This window comes from Mustela erminea, chromosome 17 (genome assembly GCF_009829155.1).
Source record: "Mustela erminea isolate mMusErm1 chromosome 17, mMusErm1.Pri, whole genome shotgun sequence".
Taxonomy (NCBI): domain Eukaryota; kingdom Metazoa; phylum Chordata; class Mammalia; order Carnivora; family Mustelidae; genus Mustela; species Mustela erminea.
The window spans coordinates 65,440,780-65,464,797 of record NC_045630.1 but is presented as its reverse complement, the minus strand read 5'-3'; the positions used below and the strand labels follow the sequence as shown (position 1 = coordinate 65,464,797).

General features: G+C 51.5%; 1 protein-coding gene across 1 annotated transcript; it reads right to left on the bottom strand.

Annotated features, from left to right (window-relative positions):
- Positions 1-905: 905 nt before the first annotated feature.
- Positions 906-23,479, bottom strand: F11R (F11 receptor). The gene is made up of 10 exons (XM_032317754.1): positions 23,319-23,479; positions 5,628-5,693; positions 5,357-5,464; positions 5,030-5,176; positions 4,551-4,753; positions 4,016-4,118; positions 3,763-3,870; positions 3,533-3,545; positions 3,185-3,233; positions 906-3,074 (listed from the first exon to the last, which is right to left on the bottom strand). The coding sequence occupies exons 1-10, from the start codon at positions 23,377-23,379 to the stop codon at positions 3,039-3,041; spliced, it is 894 nt and encodes a 297-aa protein (XP_032173645.1). The 5' UTR covers positions 23,380-23,479; the 3' UTR covers positions 906-3,038.
- Positions 23,480-24,018: the final 539 nt, after the last annotated feature.

Here is a 24,018-nt window from a genome sequence, read left to right as displayed (position 1 = left end):
TAAAGTTGCAATTTTCTTCACTTATTCCCCTTAAGTTGTCCCATACCTCCATAAAACATACTTGTCCCTTCATTCTGAAATGGACCTCCATAAAACATACTTGTCCCTTCATTCTGAAATGGACCAAACCTATTTCCCTCCTGTTCTTCCTCTATAGATTCTGTTCTAAAGTTGTTTTTTAAGTAGGCTCCACACCCAGTGGGCAGCCCAATGCAGGGCTTGAACTCAGGACCCTAGATCAAGACCGGAGCTGAGATCAAAAGTTGGTCACTTAACCACCCCTTTTTAAGATTTTAAGTAATCTTTACATCCAACATGGGGCTGAAACCTACAACCTACAACCCCCAAATCAAGGGGTGTATGCCCCACCAACTGAGCCAGCCAGGCGCCCCCGTCTGTAGAATCTGTTAAGACAAAACACATCCTGGGGCACCTGGGTGGCTCGGTTAAGCACCTGCCAGTCACCTCAGGGAATGATCCCAGGGTCCTGGGATGAGCCCTGGGTCAGACTCCTTGCTCAGTGGGAAGCCTGCTTCTCCCTCCCCTACTTACTCCCCACCACTCCCCCAACTTGTGTTGTCAAATAAACAAAATCTTAAAAAAAAAAAAAAAGGCAGACATCCTTGACAATCATTTTCTCCCCAATCACACTGGGTTTGTCTCTCAAAACACCTGTCTCCATAGAACTGCTTCCCCCAGGTGCTACTTCAGTTTAAGAGAATGTCCATTTGCATCAACCCCATTCAGGCACAGGCCAACTCTTAGGCTAAGACACATTCTCCCCCCCTGTGGAAGGATTCCTCAAATCTCTTAATAAGGCTATCAGGAAGATTCTGAATATCCAAGTCACTCCGAAGTCCCTCTTCTTTTAACACAGACCCTCAGGATTTTAAACAAACTCAATGTGAAAAATAAACATTTATTACAAAAATGAGTTTTGACATTTCAAAATGAAAACAAGACAAGGTGTTTTCCAACTCATAGAGGCTGCGGTAAGCTGCAGAGGTAAATTCCAAGGCCGGTAATAAATGACTCCAGCTCACCACAAGCGACTGAGGGAGTGAGGAACCCTTCCCCTCAGACTTAAAGGAACAATGAATCACCTACCTCTGCTTTCCTGTGGTGTTTTCTCTCCGCAACCCCCCGCCCGCCCCCATCTCCCAAGCAAGACACAAAGCTGAAACATACTTTAAAAATCTCATTCTTACTGAACCGTTCCATAATCTCTACTTTTATTGTTTCATTAAATTTTATTTCCATCTGGAATATTTACTTTTTATTGGTGCATGACCCTTAACTGATGGTCTGGTTGGTTTCGTTTTTCCTTTTGGATTCTTGATAGAACACTCGATTCTGTTAGGGATTTCCAGATAAGGGAATAAAACATGGCCAAGTGGGGCTCAGCGTCCTCCACAGAAAGAAGCAATATCAGCCCTGGGAAACCCCGTACTTGCCCTCTTGCTGGTTAATAGACTGGGGGACCGTGGTAGATGGGGAAACAGAAATCTAAGGGCAGAAAAGGCTCCGGATGGACAGAAGGAAGCAACGACAGGCAGGCCACCCTGCTTACTGCTGCTCACTCCCGCCCAACCATCCAGTCTTCTGTCCTGGTCTCAAAACGGTCTTTTCCTCAAACAGCACCCCCTCCCCATCCCGCTTAAATAAAGTAGTAATTGCTGCTTTAAACTACTACTAAAGAAGGACTTCTTCAAAGGGTTTGAGGAATCCTCCTGCCTCGGGCTCTGGAGTTTCCGCACAGCCGCAGATTAGTCTGTTAATGCATCTGGCTGGCAGAGGGGGAGGTGGCACATTCTCCTCCCACACGGTGGAGGAGACCCTGCAGAAGCCCGGAGCACCGGCTCCACTTCCCCGGGGCACCCTCCAGCAGAAGGCTCTGCCGCTGCCACAAGAGGGCTCTAGACTGAGGGTCGGGCGCTCAGAGGCTCCACCTTGAGACAGGAACCAGGAAGGGGTGGGACAGGGAGCCGGGACCAGGCCAGGTTGCAGGGAAATGGCGCTTCGGGCAGCTTCCTGTTTGTACAATGGAGCCCAGGAACCTCATTTCCCCACTTCCCACAGCAAGAAGCTCTGATAAACCAAGGTTTTATTTCCAGCAACATCCAAACACACACCAACAAAATCTCACCGAAGAGCCAAGAAGCCCTCCTGCACACACAGGATTTCAGCAACTGAGACCACGCACGCAGGCACACACACGCTCCGCAAAGGGCTAAGAGCTCCTGCACACATTCCCACCGCCCTGCAGACGTATCCCAACAGCGTCGGCCCAGCTGCTGCAGCCAACGGTGACAGTCTGAGCTTCCAGCTCCAACTTCCTTTTCTCTGTAGTTTTAAAGCGCTTCTGCTTCATGTCCCCTGAAAGCTGGCTGTGCTCTCCACACAGAACCAAAGCTCCTGTTTTGTTCCCGAAGACACAGCTGGTGCCGGTCTGCTTGTGTCGAGGACAGTGCAAGAGGATCGCAGGGGCACTTCCCGTGGGAAGACAGAACAAAGGGGGCTGCAGAGGCAGGAGAGACTGGGTGCGGTCCCCAAGCAACCTGTCAGCCATCAGCGGCTCGGTCTCCAGTCTCCACCCTGGAACCGCAGATACCTCCTCAGCATGAGGAAAGGGCCGGGGATAAGCTCAAGGTCACTACTCATAGGCCCTGTCACAGGGTTGGGGTGGGTGGGTAGAGAGTGCCGGCCACTGTTGCCGCCTGCCTGGAGGGAGGTCAACGCGTATCAATCAGGACTCCTGCCTGATCCCTCACAGGGATGGGGAAGGAAAGCTTTAAACAAGTCCCAGACCACTCAGCAGTGGTGGGAACAGAGGGGAGGGGGCAGAAGGAAGCGGGGCACAGCCGACATTATTTAAAAAAACAAAACAAAAAACACATCCTAACTAAGAAAAAAGTGGGGACCCTTGTGGGGCTAGAAGACACGTAAGGCATTCTGTGAAAGTACAGATATCATGGGCCAGAGTCTGGTAGCACCAGCGTAAGGCAAGCACAGAGGACAGGAGGTGAGCTGGACCAGGGTCACACCAGGAACGACGAAGTCTGCCTGAACTCCCCCTGGGGAGACAGAAACATCAAATCAGCTCTCTCCTGGCCTTTAGCTGCTCATCTCCCGCGCAGGGACACAGGCCAGAAGCCCCCTCCTCGTCCCAGGGTAGCACACTCACTTCGCTGCGGGCACTGGGCTGGCTGTAAATCACCTTCTTACTCGAGGTCCTGCAGACAAGCCAGAGGATGGAGATGCTCAGTCCCTAGTGCTCCCCTTAGCCGCTGCTCACCAGCGGGGGAGGCTGGACTCAGCGTCACAGAAGCACAGAGTTCTCAGCAGGGACGTGTGGGTGCGGGGAGACAGGACAAACACAAGACTACAGGGACAGGTAGAGAGCCGGATGTCCGCCCACACGGGGCTGCCCCCACCTCCGTCTCCAGCCCCTTCCCCTGGGCCCATCCCAGCTTCAAACCACAGGCGTCCACGTTCTCGACCTCAGGGATCCCCACGACGGCACCTCACTCACCCTTTCTTTGTTCCTGAAAGAGAAGAACCGGGACCATGAGCAAGAGCAGGGCAGAAGCAGGCCGGACACGCAAGGGAGGGGAAACAGCACGCAGGCGGTAAGTGGCGCTCACCCGGGAGAGAACCCCGCACGTGTGGGCTCACTATCCGCTCTGTGCTCAGGAGGCACCCAAGAACCGTGCCCTGAAAGGGGGGTGATAAAAAGGACAGCCTCTGAGGGCAGATACTCACTGTCAAAGTAGCCTCGTCTATAGGCGAACCAGATGCCCAAAATCAAGAATCCAAGGAGAAGGAGCGTCACAAGGACAGCTGCCACGATGCCCCCCACATTCAACTCCGCTATGGGACACAAACGAGAGGTCAGGGCCCTGACGGCTCACTCCCACTGCTGACACCACCACCGACGCCAGGAGGGAAAGCAGACCCCGACCCCGACCCCCACCCCAGGTCCGCGCACGCCGCCGCTCCGCACACCCGCGCTCACCGGCCTCCATGCGCACAGCGTCTGACCGCATGGGGGTCCCGTAGCCGTTCTGTGCCTGACACATGTACTCGCCGGAGTCAGAGGCCGACATGGGGTTGAAGACCTGGAGGGAAGAAAACAGGTGGCTTCCTGCCGGAGAAGCCAAGGACCTACTTCTGCTTTTTCGTGTGTTTTTTTTTTTTCCGTGTGTGTTTTAAGTTCTACGCCCAACGTGGAGCTTGAACTCACGACCCCGAGACCAAGATGCGCAAGCCTCCAGCGACGGAGTCAGCCAGGCGCACCTCTGTTTTTGCTTCTTAACTGCACTAGCGGTGACAAATCACATCACGTTACTTTCAGGTGTACGACAGGATGACTCCACTGTTCTACGCATTATGCAGCGTTCATCCTGCCATGTGTCCAAGTGCCCATCTTTGGTCTCTTGACCCCGAAGCCAAATCCACCTGTAGCTACTCCTCCCCACCTTCAAGGGTTCTGTCAGTGCCCCCGCCCCTCCCTCGCTGCCCCCGCCCCCTCCTCGCTACCCCATCCCTACCAGCTCCCCGGTCTTGTGATCCAGGCTATAGGAGGAGTTGCTGAAGGCGCGGCTGCTCTTGGGGTCCGTGGGCATCATGACCCCGTCCTTGTACCAGTAGAACTCGGACGGGGGAGAGCCGTCCTTCTCCGAGCAGGTCAGCACCGCCCGACTCCCTATGGTGGCCGAGGACGGGATGCTGACAGTAGGCTTGGATGGAGGCACTGTAAGGGGACAGAAGGGGCTGAGCCCAGGTCAGAGGGCACTGCCTAAAGGCTACACTGCTGATACCCCATCCCTCAGCTCTAGCCTCCAACCCACACCATGTCCTCAGCCTCGCCCACCCAGGGGCTCAGCCCCACTCTGCCGGCACCGGGACGCTGAATGCCCCCAGCCAGAAGCGCCCTCACCATCAGGGAGCTCCGAAGCTCACCAGAGCCTGTGAGGGTTTAGGAAAGCAATGAATGCCAAGACCACACAGAAAAGGTAGTGGCGCATACCAAGCACGACGAGCTTGATGGTGACCTCCCCATAGGTGTTGCCGCCTTCGTCGGAGACCATACACGTATACGTGCCCGTGTCTTTCCGGGTCACAGAATGGAAAGTGATGCCACTGTGTGAGAAGGTAACTCGGTCCTCATAGGAAGCTACCAGGAGAGAGGAAGGACAGGCTGAATGAGTCGGGGAGCTGAGAGACGCCGGCGATGGTGGCAGGAGAGGCCACGGGAAGTCCGCGGGACCCGAGCCCCAGGCCGCAGCTCTCCCCTGGAATCCAGGCCCATCAGTCCCTCCACAGCCGGGGCCATCAGAAAGGAAGGACAACTCACCTGTGATCTTGTTGTTATAGCAGACGAGGCTGGTGATGTCACCTTGGGCAAACTTCCACTCCACGCGGGGAGAGGAGAAGCCGGAGTAGGAGCAGGGCAGCTTGGCGGCTGCAGACGGGACAGCAGTGAAGAGGAGGAAGGCGCAGCAGCACATGGGAAAGGGGCAATGGCCCCCAACAGTGGCCCGTGCTGGATGCTCTCCAAGTCCCTGGGGACCTGCACCTGCTCCCGCCCGCCCCAGACCCCCACCCCCGAGCTGTCCTGCACTCACGTTTGTTCTCAGCAATGGAGACTTCAGATTCCGAGGTGTACACCGCAACCCTGCTCAGCGCCGAGCCTGAGGAGGACAGGGGCAGCCCCATCAGGAGGGGACAGAAGAGCATCCCCGCTGACGGGGCTTCGGAGGCTGGGCACCTCCCATGGCTTCTCCAAGGTGAGGAGATTCTGTGATTCAAGCTCCTCCTGGGTCTCACATCACCAATATCCTAAACATTTCCTTTAAATGCTTTCTGGGGTGCCTGGGTGGCTCAGTGGGTTAAGCCGCTGCCTTCGGCTCAGGTCATGATCTCAGGGTCCTGGGATCGAGTCCCGCATCGGGCTCTCTGATCAGCAGGGAGCCTGCTTCTTCCTCTCTCTCTCTGCCTGCCTCTCTGCCTGTGATCTCTCTCTGTCAAATAAATAAATAAAATCTTTAAAAAAAATAAAAAATAAAAAAATAAATGCTTTCTGCCATAACCGCAGGCCAATCCTTCCATTATCAATGGAAATGAAGTATTTCTTTCGAATGTAATTGCTTTTACTCCTTCTGTTTCCCTCTACAACTCCCAATAATCTTTTTAATTTTTTTTAAGATTTTATATATTTATTTGAGAGAGAGACAGAGCACAAGCAGGGGTAGATGCAGGGGGAGAGGGAGAAGCAGGCTCCCCGTTAAGCAGGGACCCCAACGTGGGATTCGATCCCAGGCGCCGGGATCATGACCTGAGCCAAAGGCAGACGCTTCACCAACTGAGCCGCCCAGGCGTCCCAGCAACTCCCAATAATCTAATTGGATTCCTACTCATTCAAGAACAGCTTCCGCACCGACATTTCATGGTTCAGAGAAGGCTTCTCAACAAGTAATTAATTGCAACCACTTGTCAGACACTCCTGGCAGGAAGCCAGCAAAGCTGGAGACCGGGAAGGCGGGGAGGCGGGGAGGGGGGGAAGGGGGAGGCGGGGAGGGGGGAGAAGACAGGAGGCAGGGAGTCGTGGAGGGAAGGAGCAATAATGAGGATAATAACAACACTTGACATTTGTAGGGCATTTTGTGCTTTTTAAAGTGTTTTCACATGCACTACATCGTTTGATCCTTGAAAGAAGCGTGACAGATCAGCAGGACAAGTGTTATTATCCAGTTTTACACGAGGAACCAAGCCAATGAGAAGGAAAGAATCGTGCCTAAGATCACACAGCCGGGCCTGAGAGGGAGCCAGGACCAGGACTGGGCGAGATCCTCCCCCAAGAATCTCTTCCTGCCCAGTGGAGAAGGAAAGGAAGACGTGGTGTGTACTGGGGGGAAGGGCTGGGGCGGGGGGGGGGGGGGGGGGGCAGGGCTGGGGCGGGGGGGGGGGGGGGGGGCAGGGCTAACCAAGTGCGACCACCACCGGCCAGTGGCAGGGCAGGGGGTCCAGCACTCGACAGGCAGCACCAGAGACCGACTCTGGGAGAGCCAGACTCGGCTGCAGACCTGCACTTGCACAAACATCCCATTCGGGTTTTCCACGCTCAACCACCAAGTGTGCGTTCGTTATAATTCTAAGAGTCCGTCTTCCTTAGATTAATGCGAGCACATTCTGCCTCTATGTGATTACTCACATAACTGAATTCGGTCTGGTGACTTCTTTTTTTTTTTTTTTTTTTTTAAGGTTTTATTTATTTATTTGACAGACAGAGATCACAAGTAGGCAGAAAGGCAGAGAGAGAGAGAGAGGAGGAAGCAGGCTCCCTGCCGAGCAGAGAGCCCGATGCGGGACTCGATCCCGGGACCCCGAGATCATGACCTGAGCCGAAGGCAGCGGCTTAACCCACTGAGCCACCCAGGCGCCCCGGTCTGGTGACTTCTGAGCCTCCTTTTTCTCACCTGAAACACGAAAGGTTTGAACTAGATGTTCTCTAAAGTCCTTGAGGGTTTTTGGTTTTTGGTTTTGTTTTCGAACTAATATATAAAGACTGCTGTTATACAGGGGTGCCTAGTAGCTCAGTCGGTTAAGCATCTGCCTTCAGCTCAGGTCATGATCCTGGGGTTCTGGGACTGAGTCCTGCGTCAGGCTCCCTGCTCGGCACAGAGCCTGCTTCTCCCTCTGCCTCTGCCTACGGCTCCCTCTGATTGTGTGCTCTCTCTCTCTCTCTGACAAATACAATAAAATAAAATCTTTAAATAAATTAAACTAAATTTTTGAAATACTTTTATACATTTTTCTCAACTTGACACAACCCTGTGAATTAGTCCAGATTAAGTTTCTCTCTCTCCCATTTTACATATGAGAAAATTATATATCTAAAAAGTTAAGGGGCTAGCCCATGTTTTCGTAACTATAAAAGACCAGAGCTCAGATGAGCACACAGCTTCCCCCGACACTCTCTTTTCTCCCTTTTTACTTTTATTTTTTAAAGATTTTTTATTTATCAGAGAGAGAGCAAGCTGGGGGAAGGGGCAAGCAGACTCCACACTGAGCAGGGAGCCTGACGCGGGGCTCTGTCTCACCACCCGGAGATCATGACCTGAGCCGAAACCAAGAGTCTGACACAACTGCCTGAGCCACCCCGATGCCCTTTCCCCTTTTCATACCACACTTTTATAAGCCATGCGGTTTCTCAGAAAAGCCATGGCTTAATGGGGGCAGACTACACAATAAATGTTATTCTTTTAAAAGTCAGGTCCATTTCACCTGTGAATTATCTCTAATAGTATTATTACATTGTATCTGTACAACATTGGGCATTACATTTTAATGTCAAATTTACAACCAAACGTAATGAGAGACAAGAAATTAAATCACACAGCCTTCACTTAATTGAAAACTGGGTACACTGACATTCTTACTCAGCTGTTATTGGGAATGCTGATAATGAAATGTTTTGATTTTCGCCCCAGTCAGCCTCCTCTGCTTTGATGATGGGAACTCTGTTTTTAAGATCCTCAAATGTTACAGCTTGCTACCTGTGATGTGCGGCAGGATGCTCGAGCAGGATCTCCCTTCCGGAATGAAGGAGTAGTTTTCCAGCTGCTGGGACTTCTGCCAGATGAAGCCCTCAGCCCCCAGCCCTTCTGGGGACAGAGAGCACACTGCCGGGCCCAGGGCATGCCTGGCACCAGGGCAGGGGCAGTGCCCCAGCAATGAATGAGAGCAGGAGGGCAGCTCCAGAGAGCCCCAGCTCTACTGCCCCGATGCCCCAACACCCCAACTTGGGAAAACACAGAAAGGCTATTCCCACCCCAAAGCTCTGCTGGGGAACAGGCTGAGGCTTCGATACAGCTGAACTTCTCCCTCTGCCCAGTCCTGCTTCCCTTCCCTTCCCTAGGTGTGGATCCCAAAAGCACTCCCTAATAAATGTCTTGGTTCAGTAATTGACATCTCAGGGTCAGTACCTGCCACACACCCCCACCTCCCTCAGAGGCAGGATCGCAGCTGACCTCCTGTGGCCTGACCTCCAATACGCAAGCTCTACTGTGCTAGCGAGTCGCTGCATGCCCCGGCCGGCCTCACACCGCATGCCCTCCTCGACACCTCACCATCGTGGACCACTCCCCAACTCCCCCCCGCCCCCCGGCCTCCGCTCGTCCCTCCTGAACAAGCCTCTGGAACCAGGCTGCCTGACTCAAATCCCAGCTCTGGGACCTCCTAGGCTGAGTGACCCGGGCAGGCTACCTTAGTCACTCTGAACCTCGGTTCACCCATCTGTAAAATGGGGATAATAACAGTTTCTACATCAAAGGCCTGTGGTTAAGAGTTAAACAAGCTAATACAAATAAAGTGCCTACAACAGGAAGCACCAAGTAACTACTTTATCTTCTATTATTATTATTATTATTATTATCCTCATCTGCCCATAGATCCTCTGTACACACTTATTTTTCTGACCTCACAGTTTCTTCAGTAAGACATATAAATAGGGCACCTGGGTGGCTCAGTGGGTTAAGCCTCTGCCTTTGGCTCAGGTCATGATCTCAGGGTCCTGGGATTGAGCCCCGCGTCTGGCTCTCTGTCTGCCTCTCTGCCTACTTGTGACTTCTCTCTCTCTCTGTCAAATAAATAAATAAAATCTTTTCAAAAAAGACATATAAATAAATATAAACTCTGCCTGCAAAATGCTGATGTCCCAGCCCACCAAACCACTGTCCTCTCTCATGGTATCTGCCTTGAAAAGGCGAACTCTTTTCTAGAACTTTCAGATAGACCAGCAGAGCGGAGAGCGGCCCTCACTGCACCCAACCTCCATCAGGACACTGCAGTCCCCCTCCGACTGTCCTCGTCTATTTCGTATTCCCCTTGCCCCGTCATGCCCCCCACTCCTCTGCCCTGAAGCCTGGACCCGTACTTGGCTCACGACACACACTCAGATGCCCCCCACTCATGCACGTGCTAAACAAAGCAGAAGGAAAATTCGTCCTTTTCATGGTGATGCTTGATCTACTCTAAATTCACAATAAGAAAAGCCACAAAACTCAAAGGCCTCAGTCGATGTTTGGCCCTTCCCTGTGCACCGAGCCTGCCCTCAGCCTCCTGCTCCTCCCTCCCCAGGCCTCCTGGGGGTTCCAGCCCCACACACTGGTTCACTGCTCAGCCTACTGCAGCAGTCTTGGGCTCTCACCTTGGAAGTAAAACTGCTTTTACTAAGATCACCAGCTATGGCATTCCTCAATTCTAAGAAGCCCTGATTATATGATTTACATTGATTTAATAACAGCTTCTTGGGGGGACATCGTATTAAATGCACGCCTAGGCCCTGCAGACGGCTGCCTTCCCCGAAAATGACTCCGGCGGCACCTGGGCGGCTCTGTCGATTGAGCACCCGACTCTCGACCTTGGCTCAGGTCATGATCTCAGGGCTGTAAGATGGAGCCCTGAATCAGGCTCCCAGCTCAGCACAAAGCCTGCCTGAAATTCTCTCTCTCTCTCTCTCAAAATAAATAGGTAAATAAAATCTTTTTTTTTAAGATTTTATTTATTATTTATTTGACAGAGATCACAAGCAGGCAGAGAGGCAGGCAGAGAGAGAGAGGAAGGGAAGCAGGCTCCCTGCTGAGCAAAGAGCCCGATGCAGGGCTCAATCCCAAGACCCTGGCATCATGATCTGAGCCGAAAGCAGAGGCTTTAATTCACTGAGCCACCCAGGCACCCCTGATAAATAAAATCTTAAAAAGAAGTCACTCAGCCCCTAAGTTTCTGTGTGCCGCCCTTCTGGTCATCCCACCGCCTCTGAATTTGCTCACTCTCCTTTTTGAATCTTGCTTCTTCCGTCAATCCCTTAGCATGAGTGATTCCCAGCACTGCATCTCAGGCCTCTTTTCCCTCCCACACTCTCCCTAGGAAATCTCAAACACAGCCCGAAATTCATCTGCACCCACCTGGGGCCAGCTCCGGTGCCCACCTCCCAGCACAGCCACAGGTGCCTACCTGTCCAGGGCTGAGCCTCCTCCGGCCCTCTCCCCCAGGACTTCACACACCCCGTCCCGCATCAGCCTCCACCCCCAACCCCCGCTCCCCTCTCCAGGCTGGTGGTATCACCATCTACTACTTGCTCACTCAAACGGGAAGGCTTCCCGCAGTCACCGTCTCTCCCTCACTCTTGTCAATCCCACAGCAAGCACTGCGTCGTCCATTCCGACCACTGCTGTTTAGTACCACCAACATCTGAAGGATTGCGACTGGTGTCTCAGGTAACTTGCTTTTCGTCTTCTTTAGTCTTGACCCATTCAAATCCGTCCTCCACTCCACTGCTTGAGGAAGAGCTGGTATTTCCTGAGCGCTTACTGTGTGCGAGGCACTACTACAAGCATATTACCTGGATGTTCGTTTATCCCTACAACAACCTCGAGACTTGGGTGATACTATTATTATCATCTCCATTTTTCTTTAAAGATTTACTTGTGTATTTGAGAGAGAGAGAAAGAGAACGAACTTCCAGCAGACCCCTGCTGAGTGTGGAGCCCAAGGCAGAGCTCGAGCCTAAGACCCTGAGATCATGACCTGAGCTGAAACCCAGAGTCTGCGATTAACCGACTGAGACACCCAGGAGGCCCTGTCATCTGTTTGCTAACCCAGGGAAACTGAGGCCCCAGGCAGCTAAGTGGTGGTGCATATTCAAATCGAGGCAGCTTGATACCATACACCCTTCCTAAAAACACTCATCTAACACTTGCTTCAAGTTTTCAAGGATCGCATATTGCCTCTCAAGAGAAAATCCAGACTCTTCACCCAGGCAAGTGGTCTAGCACTACCTGCCCCTCTGGTAAGTCGCTACCCTTTCAGCTTCTCCTCCAGCGGCAGACTCCTTCAAACTCCCAGCAAAGGGCCCTTTCCCAACCTCTGCTTTGCTCCTGCCGCTCCAGCTCTGCAGAGCACCCTTTCCCCTCTTTCTTCATCTGGTCAGCAGCTACGCATCCACACTATTGCCCAAGGAATGACCCACCCACCCCCAATCCTACCAGAGCTGGCTTCAGACCTGGCTTCCGACCTCATTCCTCGTTCTGAGGCTTTAACTACCCTAGGCGAAACACTTCCCACTATAATGACATCATCTGTGCCCGCGGACGGCTCCCCTACCAGACAGCAAACCCCCAGGGAGCAGGCACCGTGTGTTATTTATTATTCTGGGTACTCAGCACTTCAGCATAATGCCTGGTACGAGTTGACATTGAACAACTCAGAGTCTTAACAAATTAGGTCAGAGCAGACCATTCACTACCACATCTACTTGTTAAAGTTTATCTACAAAGATAAGCCCATTTTTCAAGCTGGCAGACAGGGTACGCCCAAATGAAAAACAAACTTGACCCACAGTTCAATTTTTTTTTAAAGTTTAATAAACTGTTCTACTTTCAGGGGGGAAAATGATGCTTTTCCATTAATTTATTTCTTTTCTATTTTTTTCTTTTTAAGATTTTGTTTATTTGAGAGACAGACAGAGCAGGAGCGAGGGGAGTGGGGCAGAGGGAGAGGGAGAAGCAACTCGCCGCTGAGCAGTGAGCCCAGCTCGGAGCTGAACTCCAGGACCCCTAGGATCACAACGAGAGCCGAAGGCAGACTCCAGACTGAGCCACCCAGGTGCCCCTCCATTAATCTTTTTCTTAAACTTAGCTTCAGAACTTAATAATTAAACGGTCTGGTTTTTTGTTAAGATTTCTTTCATTTTTAAGTGATCTCTACACACAATGTGGGGCTCAAATTCACAACCCAGGGATCAAGAGTTACACACTCCACTGACTGAGCCCACCAAATTAAGTGTTGTTGTTTTGTTTTGTTTTGTTTTTTAAGATTTTATTTATTTATTTGACAGAGATCACAAGTAGGCAGAGAGGCAGGCAGAGAGAGAGGAAGGGAAGCAGGCTCCCCGCTAAGCAGAGAGCCCGATGCCGGGCTCGATCCCAGGACCCTGAGATCACGACCCGAGCCGAAGGCAGAGGCCTAACCCACTGAGCCACCCAGGCGCCCAAAGTGTTTTAAAATTTTGAAACAGTCTCCAAGCTTCTCTGCACATACGCAATTCCCAACAGCCATTTTGCAACAAGGCCTGATTTCTGCCCCTGGTTGCAGAAGGTCTGTAGGTGCCCCCATGCACAAAGGTAGAGGCTGCTTTTCTGCACCCATGCAAGTGTGCAAGACAGAAGTGCAAGTGCCAGGAGGTTGTTGATGCAAGCAGAGGGGCACCTGAGGGGCTCAGTCGGGGAAGGGGTTGCCTTCCTATCGGGTCATGATCTCAGGATCCTGGGATAGAGCCCTGCATCGGGCTCCCTGCTGAGCCCAGAGTCTGAGTTTCCCTCCCCCTCTCCCTCTGGCCCCCTACCCCTGCTCATACTCTCTCACTCTCTCTTTTGAATAAATATACAAAAGCTTAAAAGGAAAAAAAAAAGCATCCAACTCCTGATCTCGAAGCAGGTCCTGACTTCACAGCCCACAAGATCAACAAGCCGGAGGCAGGCTCCGCCCTCGGCCGGGGATTCCGGCCAGGATGCTCTCCCCCCGCCCCCACTCACACCTGCTCCTGCTCCTCTCTCTCTCTCAAATAAACAAATCTTCTTAAAAATGATAAAAAATAAAACAGCAGAAGAAAGTGGGGGAAAGATGTGAATCCATTTAAAACACTTTAAATGGATATAAAAAACTCCACCCTCTTCACGACATGTACAACCAAGAGGCGCCAAAGAAGCCCAGGTCAGTAGAGGAGGAGATCCTGGGTTTTTTTTTTTTTTTAAGATTTTATTTACTTATTTGAGAGAGAGAGAGAGGGCACGTGGGGGTACAGAAGGCAGAGAGAGCAGGTCCCAACTGAACACAGAGCCCCATGTGGGGCTCGATCCCCATGACCCGAGCTGAAGGCAGACGCTCCACTGACTGAGCCTCCCCGGCGCCCCGGAGGAGATGCTCATCAGAGCACTGCCCCTTCTGCAGAGGGAGTCTCCACAATGGTTTATGCTTGTTAGGGACGGAACTGTGATCCCCCTAAACCTCCATACCTCAAAATAGGGCTGTATTTGGAGATGTGGCCTTTCACAAAATGATTCAGTTAAAATAAGGCCCTTGGGACATGTCCTAATCCAATCTAACCAGTGTCTTTTATACGGAGAGACAGCAAGGGTGCCTCCCGCAGAGAAGACCACCAGCGAAGAGTATGGTTTCAGAGGAACTGAGGCCATCAGCCCTGTAGTCTTGAACTTCCAGACTGCAGAACTGTGAGAAAACAAATCACTGTTGGGGCGCCTGGGTGGCTCAGTCCATTAGGCATCTGACTTAAGCTCAGGTCCTGATCCCAGAGTCCTGGGATTGAATCCTGCATCCAGCTCTGAGCCCGGAGTCTGCTTCTCCCTCTTCTTCTGCCCCTCTCCCGCCTCATGCTCTCCCCTTCTCAAATCAATAAATCTTCAAAAAATTTTTAATTAAAATCTTTAAAATTAAAAAGAAAATAAATAACTGTTGTTTAAGCCCCAGTCTGTGATCTTTTCTGATGGCGGACCAGGTGCATGAATACACAGGTCTACGTTGAATTTCAGCAGTGGACACTCTGGCTGAATCCCCAGTGACGACAAAGACAAACTTGACTTAGGTTTATGATGACATTTCCACACAGTGGAAGAATCAACATTCTGCAGAGCAAAGGAAACCATCATCAAATGAAAAGGCAACCTACTGAATGGGAGAAAAATTTTGAAAGTCGCCTATCTAATAAAGGATTACTATTCAAAAAATTGAGAACATATAAAGAACTCACAACTCAATAGCAAAAAAATGCCACAGAATCCAATTTAAAAATGGGCACAGGGGCACCTGGGTGGCTCAGTGGGTTGAGCCGCTGCCTTCGGCTCAGGTCATGGTTTCAGGGTCCTGGGATCGAGTTCCGCATCGGGCTTTCTGCTCGGCGGGGAGCCTGCTTCCTCCTCTCTCTCTCTCCGCCTGCCTCTCTGCCTACTTGTGATCTCTCTCTGTCAAATAAATAAATAAAATCTTTAAAAAAAAAATGGGCACAGATCTGAATTGATGTTTTTCCGAAGACCTACAGCCAGCCAGCAGGTACATGAAAAGATGCTCAACATCACGCATCATCAGGGAAGGCAAATCAAAACCACGATGAAATGTCATTTCACGTTATTATCAAAAGACAAGACGTAACAAGTATTGGTAAAGATGCAGAGGAGAGGGAACACTCGTGCACTGCTGGCAGGGCTGCGAACTGGTGCAGACAACACGGAATACAGTACGGGGGCGCCTCAAGAAAGTAAAAATAGAACTACCCTATGATCCAGCAATTCCACTACTGGGTGTCTCCAAAGAAAATAAAACCACTCCTTTGAAAAGATACACGCACCTCTGTGTTGGCTGCAGTATCATTTACAATAGCCAAGATATGGAAACCACCTAGGTGTCCATTCATGAATGAATGGATAAAGAATATGTGGTCCATGTATACAATGTTTTATTACTCAGCCACAAAAAAGAATGAAACCTTGCCATTTGGGCTAACATGGATAGACTCTGAGGCCATTATGCTAAAGGAAGTAAGGTAGACAGAGAAGGACAAATACCATAGGATCTCATGTATATGTGGGATCTACATTTATCTATTTTTTTTTTTAGATTTTTATTTATTTGACAGAGAGAGACACAGCAAGAGAAGGAACACAAGCAGGGGAAGTGGGAGAGGGAGAAGCAGCCTCTCCACCAAGCAGGGAGCCCAATGAGGGGCTCAATCCCAGGACCCCAGGATCATGACCTGAGCTGAAGGCAGACACCCAATGTCTGAGCCACCCAGGTACCCCTACATTTATTTTTTTTTTAATGATTGTATTTATTTATTTATTTGACAGAGAGATCCTGGAGTACAGGCAAGTCTGATAAATCTCCAGGAGAGAAAAAGGGCAGGAGGAAAGGCCAGCACAGGTGACCTGGCGCGGACTGGAGCTGCCAACAGTAGGTAGGCGGCGGCACAAGGGGGTGGAAGTGGAAGCGCAAGAGAAAGGGAGCTGAGGTGGTGATGCAGCCGTTAATACTTAACTCAATCCCTGAATGCTTTCTTTTTTTTTTTTTTTTTAAAGATTTTATTTTTTGGGCGCCTGGGTGGCTCGGTGGATTGGGCCGCTGCCTTCGGCTCAGGTCATGATCTCAGGGTCCTGGGATCGAGTCCCGCATCGGGCTCTCTGCTCAGCAGGGAGCCTGCTTCCTCCTCTCTCTCTCTTTGCCTGCCTCTCTGCCTACTTGTGATGTCTCTCTGTCAAATAAATAAATAAAATCTTTAAAAAAAATAAAGATTTTATTTTTTATTTGACAGACAGAGATCACAAGTAGGCAGAGAGGCAGGCAGGCAGAGAGAGAGAGAGAGAAGAGGAAGCAGGCTCCCTGCGGAGCAGAGAGCCCCATGTGGGGCTCGATCCCAGGACCCTGGGATCACGACCCGAGCCGAAGGCAGAGGCTTTAACCCACTGAGCCACCCAGGCGCCCCCCTGAATGCTTTCATACAATTCAGAAGAGAGCTGATGGTGTAGAAATCTGTAAGACTGAGTGTATAGTTCTTGAAAATCACTATGTATCTGAATAATAAAACTGTGACAAATTGTATTTTCTAAAATAGACATATGGATCTTCACGTTTATTTCATCCCACATGCTTTTCTTACACTGTGACTTGAGTCTCGGTTCCCTCCTCTTGAATTCTGGCAAGGTCTTGGGACTGCCTCGACCAATGGAGGTTCATGGCAGAAATGGCACAGTGAGCCCTCCCATTAAGGTTGGTGCCCTATGCATTTTTTTTTAAGATTTTATTTATTTATTTAAGAGAGAGCGAGCAAGCATGAATGGTGGGGAGGAACATGGAAAGGGAGAAGCAGACTCCCTGAAAGGGGAGCCCAATGTAGGGCTCAATCCCAGGACCCCGAGATCAAGCTAAAGGCAGAAACTCAACCAAGCCACCCAGGGGCCCGCACTGTCTCCTTAGATTCTTTTTTTTTTTTTTTTTAAGTTTTATTTATTTATTTGTTTGTCAGAGATTGAGAGAGAGAGAGAGAGGAGCAAGAGCAAGCAGAGGCAGCCAGAGTGGCAGGCAGAGGCAGAGGGAGAAGCAGGCTTCCTGCGGAGCAAGGAGCCGGATGTGGGACTCGATCCCAGGTTGCTGGGATCATGACCTGAGCGAAGGCAGCTGCCTGAGCCATCCAAGTGTCCCTGTGTCTTTAGATTCTAATCACAAAAACGCTGTGAGACAAGTACTACTGTTATCATCTCATTTCAGATGAGAACACTGAGCTTAGAACAGTTGTCCAAAATCACACAGCTACAAACAGCAAAGTAAGAAGGGCATCCTTTTTCAATGTGGGGCTCAAACTCATCACCTGGGGATTAAGAGTCTTACACTCTACCAACTGAGCCAGCCAGGTGCTCCATGGTGGAAAGGGAATCTTAACCCAAGTCTGTCTAATTCTGAGGCTCCAAAACTATGACGCTACAGATCATCTCCATCAGACCAAGGAAAGCCCACCCAACCTCCAAGACCCTGTTCAAATGCCCCTTGATCCATGATGACTTTCCCCAGTCAACATTAATCTCTCCCCAAATTCCAGGAATGTAGTCTAAGAAAATAAGCTTAAAGATATGTGTACAGGGTGGCACCTGGGTGGCTTAGTGGGCTAAAGCCTCTGCCTTCAGCTCAGGTCATGATCCCGGGGTCCTGGGATCGAGCCCTGCATCGGGCTCTCTGCTCAGCAGGGAACCCGCTTCCCTCTCTCTCTCTGCCTGCCTCTCTGCCTACTTGTGATCTCCGTCTGTCAGATAAATAAATAAATAAAAAATAAAAATAAAAAAATAAAAGCAGCAGCTGTTTAAAAATAAGATGTATGTCCAGGGACAATTTCACATTATTATTCATTATTCAGTATTCGTATTATTTAGCGCAGCGGAAGAAAAAAACCTGAAAGTCCAACAAAAGGTGAACAGTTCGTTCTGACATAGCCATGCAGTAGAATACTACAGAATGGAATTTGTTTAAAGCCCACTTTGCTTAAAAATACATGTACATATTATTTAAGGTATATATACATATATACTATATAATTCATAGAGAAGACTACAATTAAACACCAGTACTGTTTATCTCTTGATAATAGGATCACATGTAATTTTTAGTTTCTCTATATTCCCGTTTTCCCATTTTTCTGCACTGAACACATATTATTTCTTAATAAAAATGTACCTCTTTACTCGTATGCCCCCAAAACACTCTGTACTTTGATGACTGTGCCTGGCACATTCTGCTGTTTTTGGCTTAGTCAGTGCATGTCGTAGTTCCTTGGGAAGAGAATCCAAGCTCTCTGTGCTTCTCCGGCTCCGAGCACTGTGCTTTGCCCCGAGAAGCATTCCGTGCCCCCCACTGAACATGCCGCGATGAGAAGGTGGTCACAGAGGGCAAAGGTGTCCACACTTAACAGAACCCACCACCAACCACCCCTGTACAGGCAATCAAACCCACCAGAGGGAAGCTCCTCCCTTCTGCTGCTTTATCAAGAAACCTTATTTCCTCTATACATCCTGTTAATTATTAGAATGTTCCTTAAGCTGCTTTTGTGCCATGAGTTTGTTTGAATTCCGTGGGGTTTTGTTGTTCGTTTTTTTTAAAGGGAAGGAAAAGGAGGGAAACCAGCCAGCCGGCCTCTCTGGTTTTCTCTATGAATTCACCCAAACTTCCCCTCTACGCATCCGAGCTCCACAGGACCCTCCCGCCGTAAGGAAGTTGGAGCGGCGGAATGAGGAGGAAGAGCCAGGGCATCTGGCTCTGAAAGGATACTCCGTTTACCTAACGTGGGTTCCCAAGACCCCCAGCTTCCCTCAGGACTTCTTGAGATGTTATTCACTGCTTTATTCCTACTCTCTAGCACAGCGCTCAAAACCCTGCAGACACCCATGTTTCCTAGACTAACAAATGCATTTGGCAAAGCAGTTCTATCAGAACCTGGACCCAGTTGGGGCGCCTGGGTGGCTCAGTGGGTTAAAGCCTCTGCCTTCAGCTCACGTCACAATCCCAGGGTTCTGGGATTGAGCCCCGCATCGGGCTCTCTGCTCAGCAGGGAGCCTGCTCCATGCCCCACCCCCCGGCCCTGCCTCTATGCCTACTTGGGATCTCTGTCAAATAAATAAATAAAATCCTAAAAAAAAAAAAAAAAAAAAGAACCTGGACCTAGGGCTTCTGCCCCCGGTTTCCCCTTTCCTCCCCACCAGTCACTCTGTAAAGAAGAAACTTGCTCCTGAAGGTTAGGGTAGAACAGATACGGAATGCGTGGGCAAGAGGAAGGCTCTGCGAGCCCAGCAACAGGTGGGCTGAGCCTAAACCGCCCTTCTTGGCTGCACCTGGAGTGACGTCAGGGCTGGAACGGCCCCGGCAGAAGATGGATCAGCAGTGCGGGACAGGAAAGCTTTCACTTCAGGGCTCCCTCCTGCCCTCTCTCTGCAGAATTCCCATTTCTAGTTCTACCTGCTCCGCTCCTCCCCTTCCCCACCCATCTCCCCAGTACTAGGGAAGGCTGTGCCCCACCCGCACAGGGCTCTCTCCAGGGGCCTGGCGTCAAGCTTCCTTGTCAGCCAGCTGCTTCCTCCTGCCCTAACCCCAACGTTGCGAAACTAATGCCACAGCCGGACTTTAGACAGAAACCCTGCTTATCAGGGAGTCCCAGACAGATGAATTCTGGGTTTTCAATGCCTGGACAAGCCCAGTGTGCATCCACTCACGTGGCTTCCCACCATCCGCCCCCACCACAGTGCTGTACCCTCTTTCACAATTACATCTGACAAGTGGTCATCCAGATCTTTCCTGAACCTCTGAAAGGGAAACAAATGAGTTTAGAGGCCCCCACAGTCTCTCAATACTAACAGATGTGAAAACTATGCTCCATTATTTCCTACTCAATTGTGCAAAATGGGTGTAGCTTTTCAATCTACAATCTTGAATCTTAAGCAAAGGTGTCAGCCCTTTTGGTGTCCACAGAACAGGTGGCCCTTGACTGGGTGACTTGCAGGGGCACGGTGGGCAGCGGTGGGATCTTAAAGACCAAGACCACAACGCCCCTAATGCCAACCGGGAAAGACCTCCAGGACATCCCAAGTGAAATAAACAAGGTGCCTGAGGTAACACAATGTTTGTAGTGTGTATCAATGTATCAACCTGTTCTAAGTAAATAAAACTTTTTTATTCTTTTATTTACAGGTGTTCTACCCCAAACCAAAACTGGCCTGGAGACCCCAGACATGCCCAGGTGACAAAGACACTAGAGAGAAACACGGAGAAGTGAAAGCATCCTGGAGCCGGGAGGTACAGACAGAGGGAGGCACTGGAATCCCACCACCGCGCATTTGCACATTTCCCAGTTCCTAGTTCCGGCTGAGCTCCGGCAGCCACTAGGTTTCAGGTTTCGAGGGGCGTCTCTGAGGAGTAAATTCAGCTGGCTAGCAGAGGGAGGGAAGAGAAGTGACTCACCAGTTGTAGTTGGAGGCAAAGCTGAACAGCAAAGGTGAAAGGGCCTGAGTCAGAAGCATCAGCGGAGGAGACCAGCACACAGACTGACTCAGACACGGGGCAGCAGCTCCTGCCTTCTGGAATGTCAGGTGGGGTCCCCCACTCAAGTGGGATTGGGGGAGAGAACAAGGGTTCCAACCCAGGTTCTCCTTCTTCCCCTTGGTTACATGAGAAGTCATGCTATTCACACATGACCCTGTGCCGGGGAGATGGCTGGAAACTTTTCCAAGTGCAGGCTCCCCAGGGAGTGGGAGACGGTGCTTCTGGTCACTGGCTGTGCTTTCCCAGACCCCATTCCCTCAGTATGCGGGCTCCAATTCCTGGAGCAGCTCAGGCTCTCCTCTCCACAAGGCTTCCCAGGCTGGGGTTGGGCCTTTGCTTGACGTGATCATATCCTGTCCTTTCTTCCTCCCTGATGGCAGAGCCCACGATAGCCATAGTGGGAGAAGAAGGAACACAAGGGCACCCACATATGCTCCAGACATCCCAGGTCCAGAGGACAGACCAGACACCCAGGAAAGAGCCCTTACCTTTTTAACCTTTGCCATTTGGGATCTAGCAGGGGGATACCTTGCTTCCTTTGACCAACTCTCCTGGGGCAGTATTATTTCCTCCTCACAAAATCCAAAGGGGTTAACAGCTGCCCAATAATAGTCATCCCTTCCTGTACAGGTAATGTAGCTATTATCCTGGTCGACCCAAAGGACAAGTATCATTACTCCTGCTCCACAGATAGAAAGACTGGGCACTAGCCTAAGATCACAAATAAGGCAGCGAGCCAAACTAGAACCCCGTGAGGTCACCTGATTCCTATTTCCATCCTCACTGTACTAATCAAATCACTCCCCCTGGGGTCCAGCCACATTGAAATGTGACATGGTCACTTCCCAGGACCCACAGTCCTGTCAAGCTAATGCAACATGCCTCAGGCTCCATTTGAATCCCTGAACAGACTAGAGGACACTCCCAAGGTCAGGATGGGGGCTATCCCAACTCTTTCTGTGCCAGTATGTGCTTATTGGGGTAAGTCACAATGCCGAAAATGAGAGAAAAAAGAAAGAGGAAAAGGAAGAAAGATGCTGGCTTTGGAAAGCTTGTAAGCCCAACACACACGGTCAGACAATGCCAGTGATGGGAAACTTCAGGCCGGGGGTGGGGGGACAGGGAGGCGGGGGATGGGAGGTTGAGTATCACCAGGAGGACCACCCAGAACCAAAGAAGAACCATGGGTGTCCTGAGCAGTTTGAAGATACAGGCAGAAGTAAGAAAGGCGAAGAACAGGAAAAGAGCAGCAACTCAATCAAAGAGGAAAGTGGAGGCTGAGAATGAAAGGGACAAGGGAGAGAAGGCAGGAGAGCGGACCCGGGGCATTATCCCAAGCTGATGTTTGAGATCATGGTTCCTGTGCCACAGGGTGCTTGAGATGCTGGATCCAGCAGTGGAAAAAGGAGAAGGGGCTCAGGAAAAATTGGTTCCATTCCCAGGTCCTTTTGTCAATCTGGAAAAGTCATTTCCCCTCTTCGGACCTATTTCCGTATCTGCACAATAGGGAGAGGGTCAGACTTGCTTCTGGTCCAGTTTACCCCAAAGCTTCTGTTTTTGTGAAAAGAGACAAAGGAGCTGTCTAAGAGCAGGGAATCCATGTCCACCCTTCAAACCTGAACAAAATGAACTGCCCTATAACCACCGATGCTGATTGTGACTGTTCATTTCTTTTACCTTTCCTAAAGCACGGACCTCGAGGGAAAAACAGATTCCTACAGATCACATACACAAGAATCCACGGAGGCACGGGCACTCAAGAATCTGACGGATCGAGCTGGGGACCCAGGCTGCCTCACGAGGTGACCCTAACCACACACTCGGTCCGCCCAAACCTATCTATAGACAGCCGCGTGCCCCCGCAAGTGAGCCTCATTGTTCCACAGGAAAGGGAGTTTACAAAGGAAACAAAAACTCCCAGGAGCGGCTGGGGGAGGGCAGAGCCCTGGCTCTGAGAAGGACCCAGCCAACCCACAGGCAGGTCCTCCCCCTGGGAATAGTCACTCCGTCAACAACACTTAGGAAGGACTCTCGAGGCAGCTCCCCCAGGAAGGAACTTGAAGTCCCTGCTCCGAGAAAGGCGCTATTTCAAATTTATTTCCTCTTCGGAGTTTGCACCCAGACACTTTTCCCAGAGCAACCACCGCCACCCCAAAGATCCAGGGGAGCTAAAGAGAGCCCCTCAGCAACAGCCAGGCAAAGAGATGCCCACCGCACCTGACCTCCATTAGACCTTCCCTGAGGACAGTCAGCGGTGCCAGGCTCAGGCTTCTCTCGGGTTGTGCGTTGTTGGTCGGGCGCCTACTGGGGGGCAGGATGGCCCTTCCCAGGCGCATGTGGAGGGGCACGCCTGGGTGGATGTGCGCAGGGCTCCCCCCAAGGAGTGAGGCTGGGGGAGGTGGGGCTACCCCCTCCGTAGTTTCTGGCTTCGTGCGGAGGCTGCGGCCCCCTCCCGGGGGGTCTAAGGGGACGGGTGTGGGGGAGGGGAGCCAGCCAGCGCCAGAGTGAGGGGGAGGGGAGGCAGGGGAGGGGAGGGAAGGAAAGGGGGACCAGGAGGGTGAGGCTGGCAGGTTTCTCAACTCCTCCCCTCCCGCGGGCGAGAGGCGTGGGGAGCGCCTCCCTCCAACCTCTGCCCCGACCCACCGATTCCTCCCGAAACTCCGGGAACTTACACAGGATGACCGATGTGAAGAGAAGCAGCTGGTTCCTCCCGGCTCTCGCCTCTATCCCCATCACGATCAGGGTCCCGACACGACGCGGCCGCAGGAGCCTCGCGCAGAGACGCAGCTTCAGCCACCGCCGCTCGGGGACTAAACTGCGGCCGCCAGGTTGGGCCCCGCCCGGCCCCGCCCCCCGCGACGACTGGCCGGCGCCCCGGCCCCGCGCGCTCCGATTGGTGCAGGGAGCCGCCACTCCGTTGAGTGACTCACCGCCGCCAGGTGCGACCTCTCGCACTCGGAGCGCCGGGCGCCCTGCCAAGCCCCAGCCGCCTCTGATTGGCCCAAGGGACTGTCGCGTCAGAGGCCGGGGCTCACCTTCCGCAGGTGAGGACACCCTGATTGGGCGGCGATCCCGAAGTAGGGACTTTCCGACTGGCTGGGTCCTGAGGCAGAGCGGGGGGCGGAGGGGCTACCTCGAAGGAGGAGGGAGGGGAAGCCGTGGACCCGCCTCGCGGGGTTTTCCTGGGTTTGTGTTTGGGTGTAAACTGCCGGCGGCAGTACGGAACCTTTGGCCGGTGAAAAACACACATTCCTAGGCAGGGGCGGGGGGAGAGGGGGCGCCTGGGTGGCTCAGTCGTTAAGCGTCTGCCTTCGGCTGGGGTCCTGATCCCGGGTCCTGGGATCCAGCCCCGCGTGGGGCTCCCTGCTCAGC

Bases quoted from the DNA above. Each gene is read 5' to 3' on its own strand.
- F11R (XM_032317754.1), bottom strand. From the start codon at position 23,379: ATGGGGATAGAGGCGAGAGCCGGGAGGAACCAGCTGCTTCTCTTCACA. The intron at 5,465-5,627 runs GTGAGTGCAGGA...TCCCGTCTGCAG, and splicing joins CTCCATTGCTGAGAACAAAC to CCGCCAAGCTGCCCTGCTCC. The intron at 3,871-4,015 runs GTGAGCGCGGGT...TGTGTCCCATAG, and splicing joins CGCTGTGCGCATGGAGGCCG to CGGAGTTGAATGTGGGGGGC.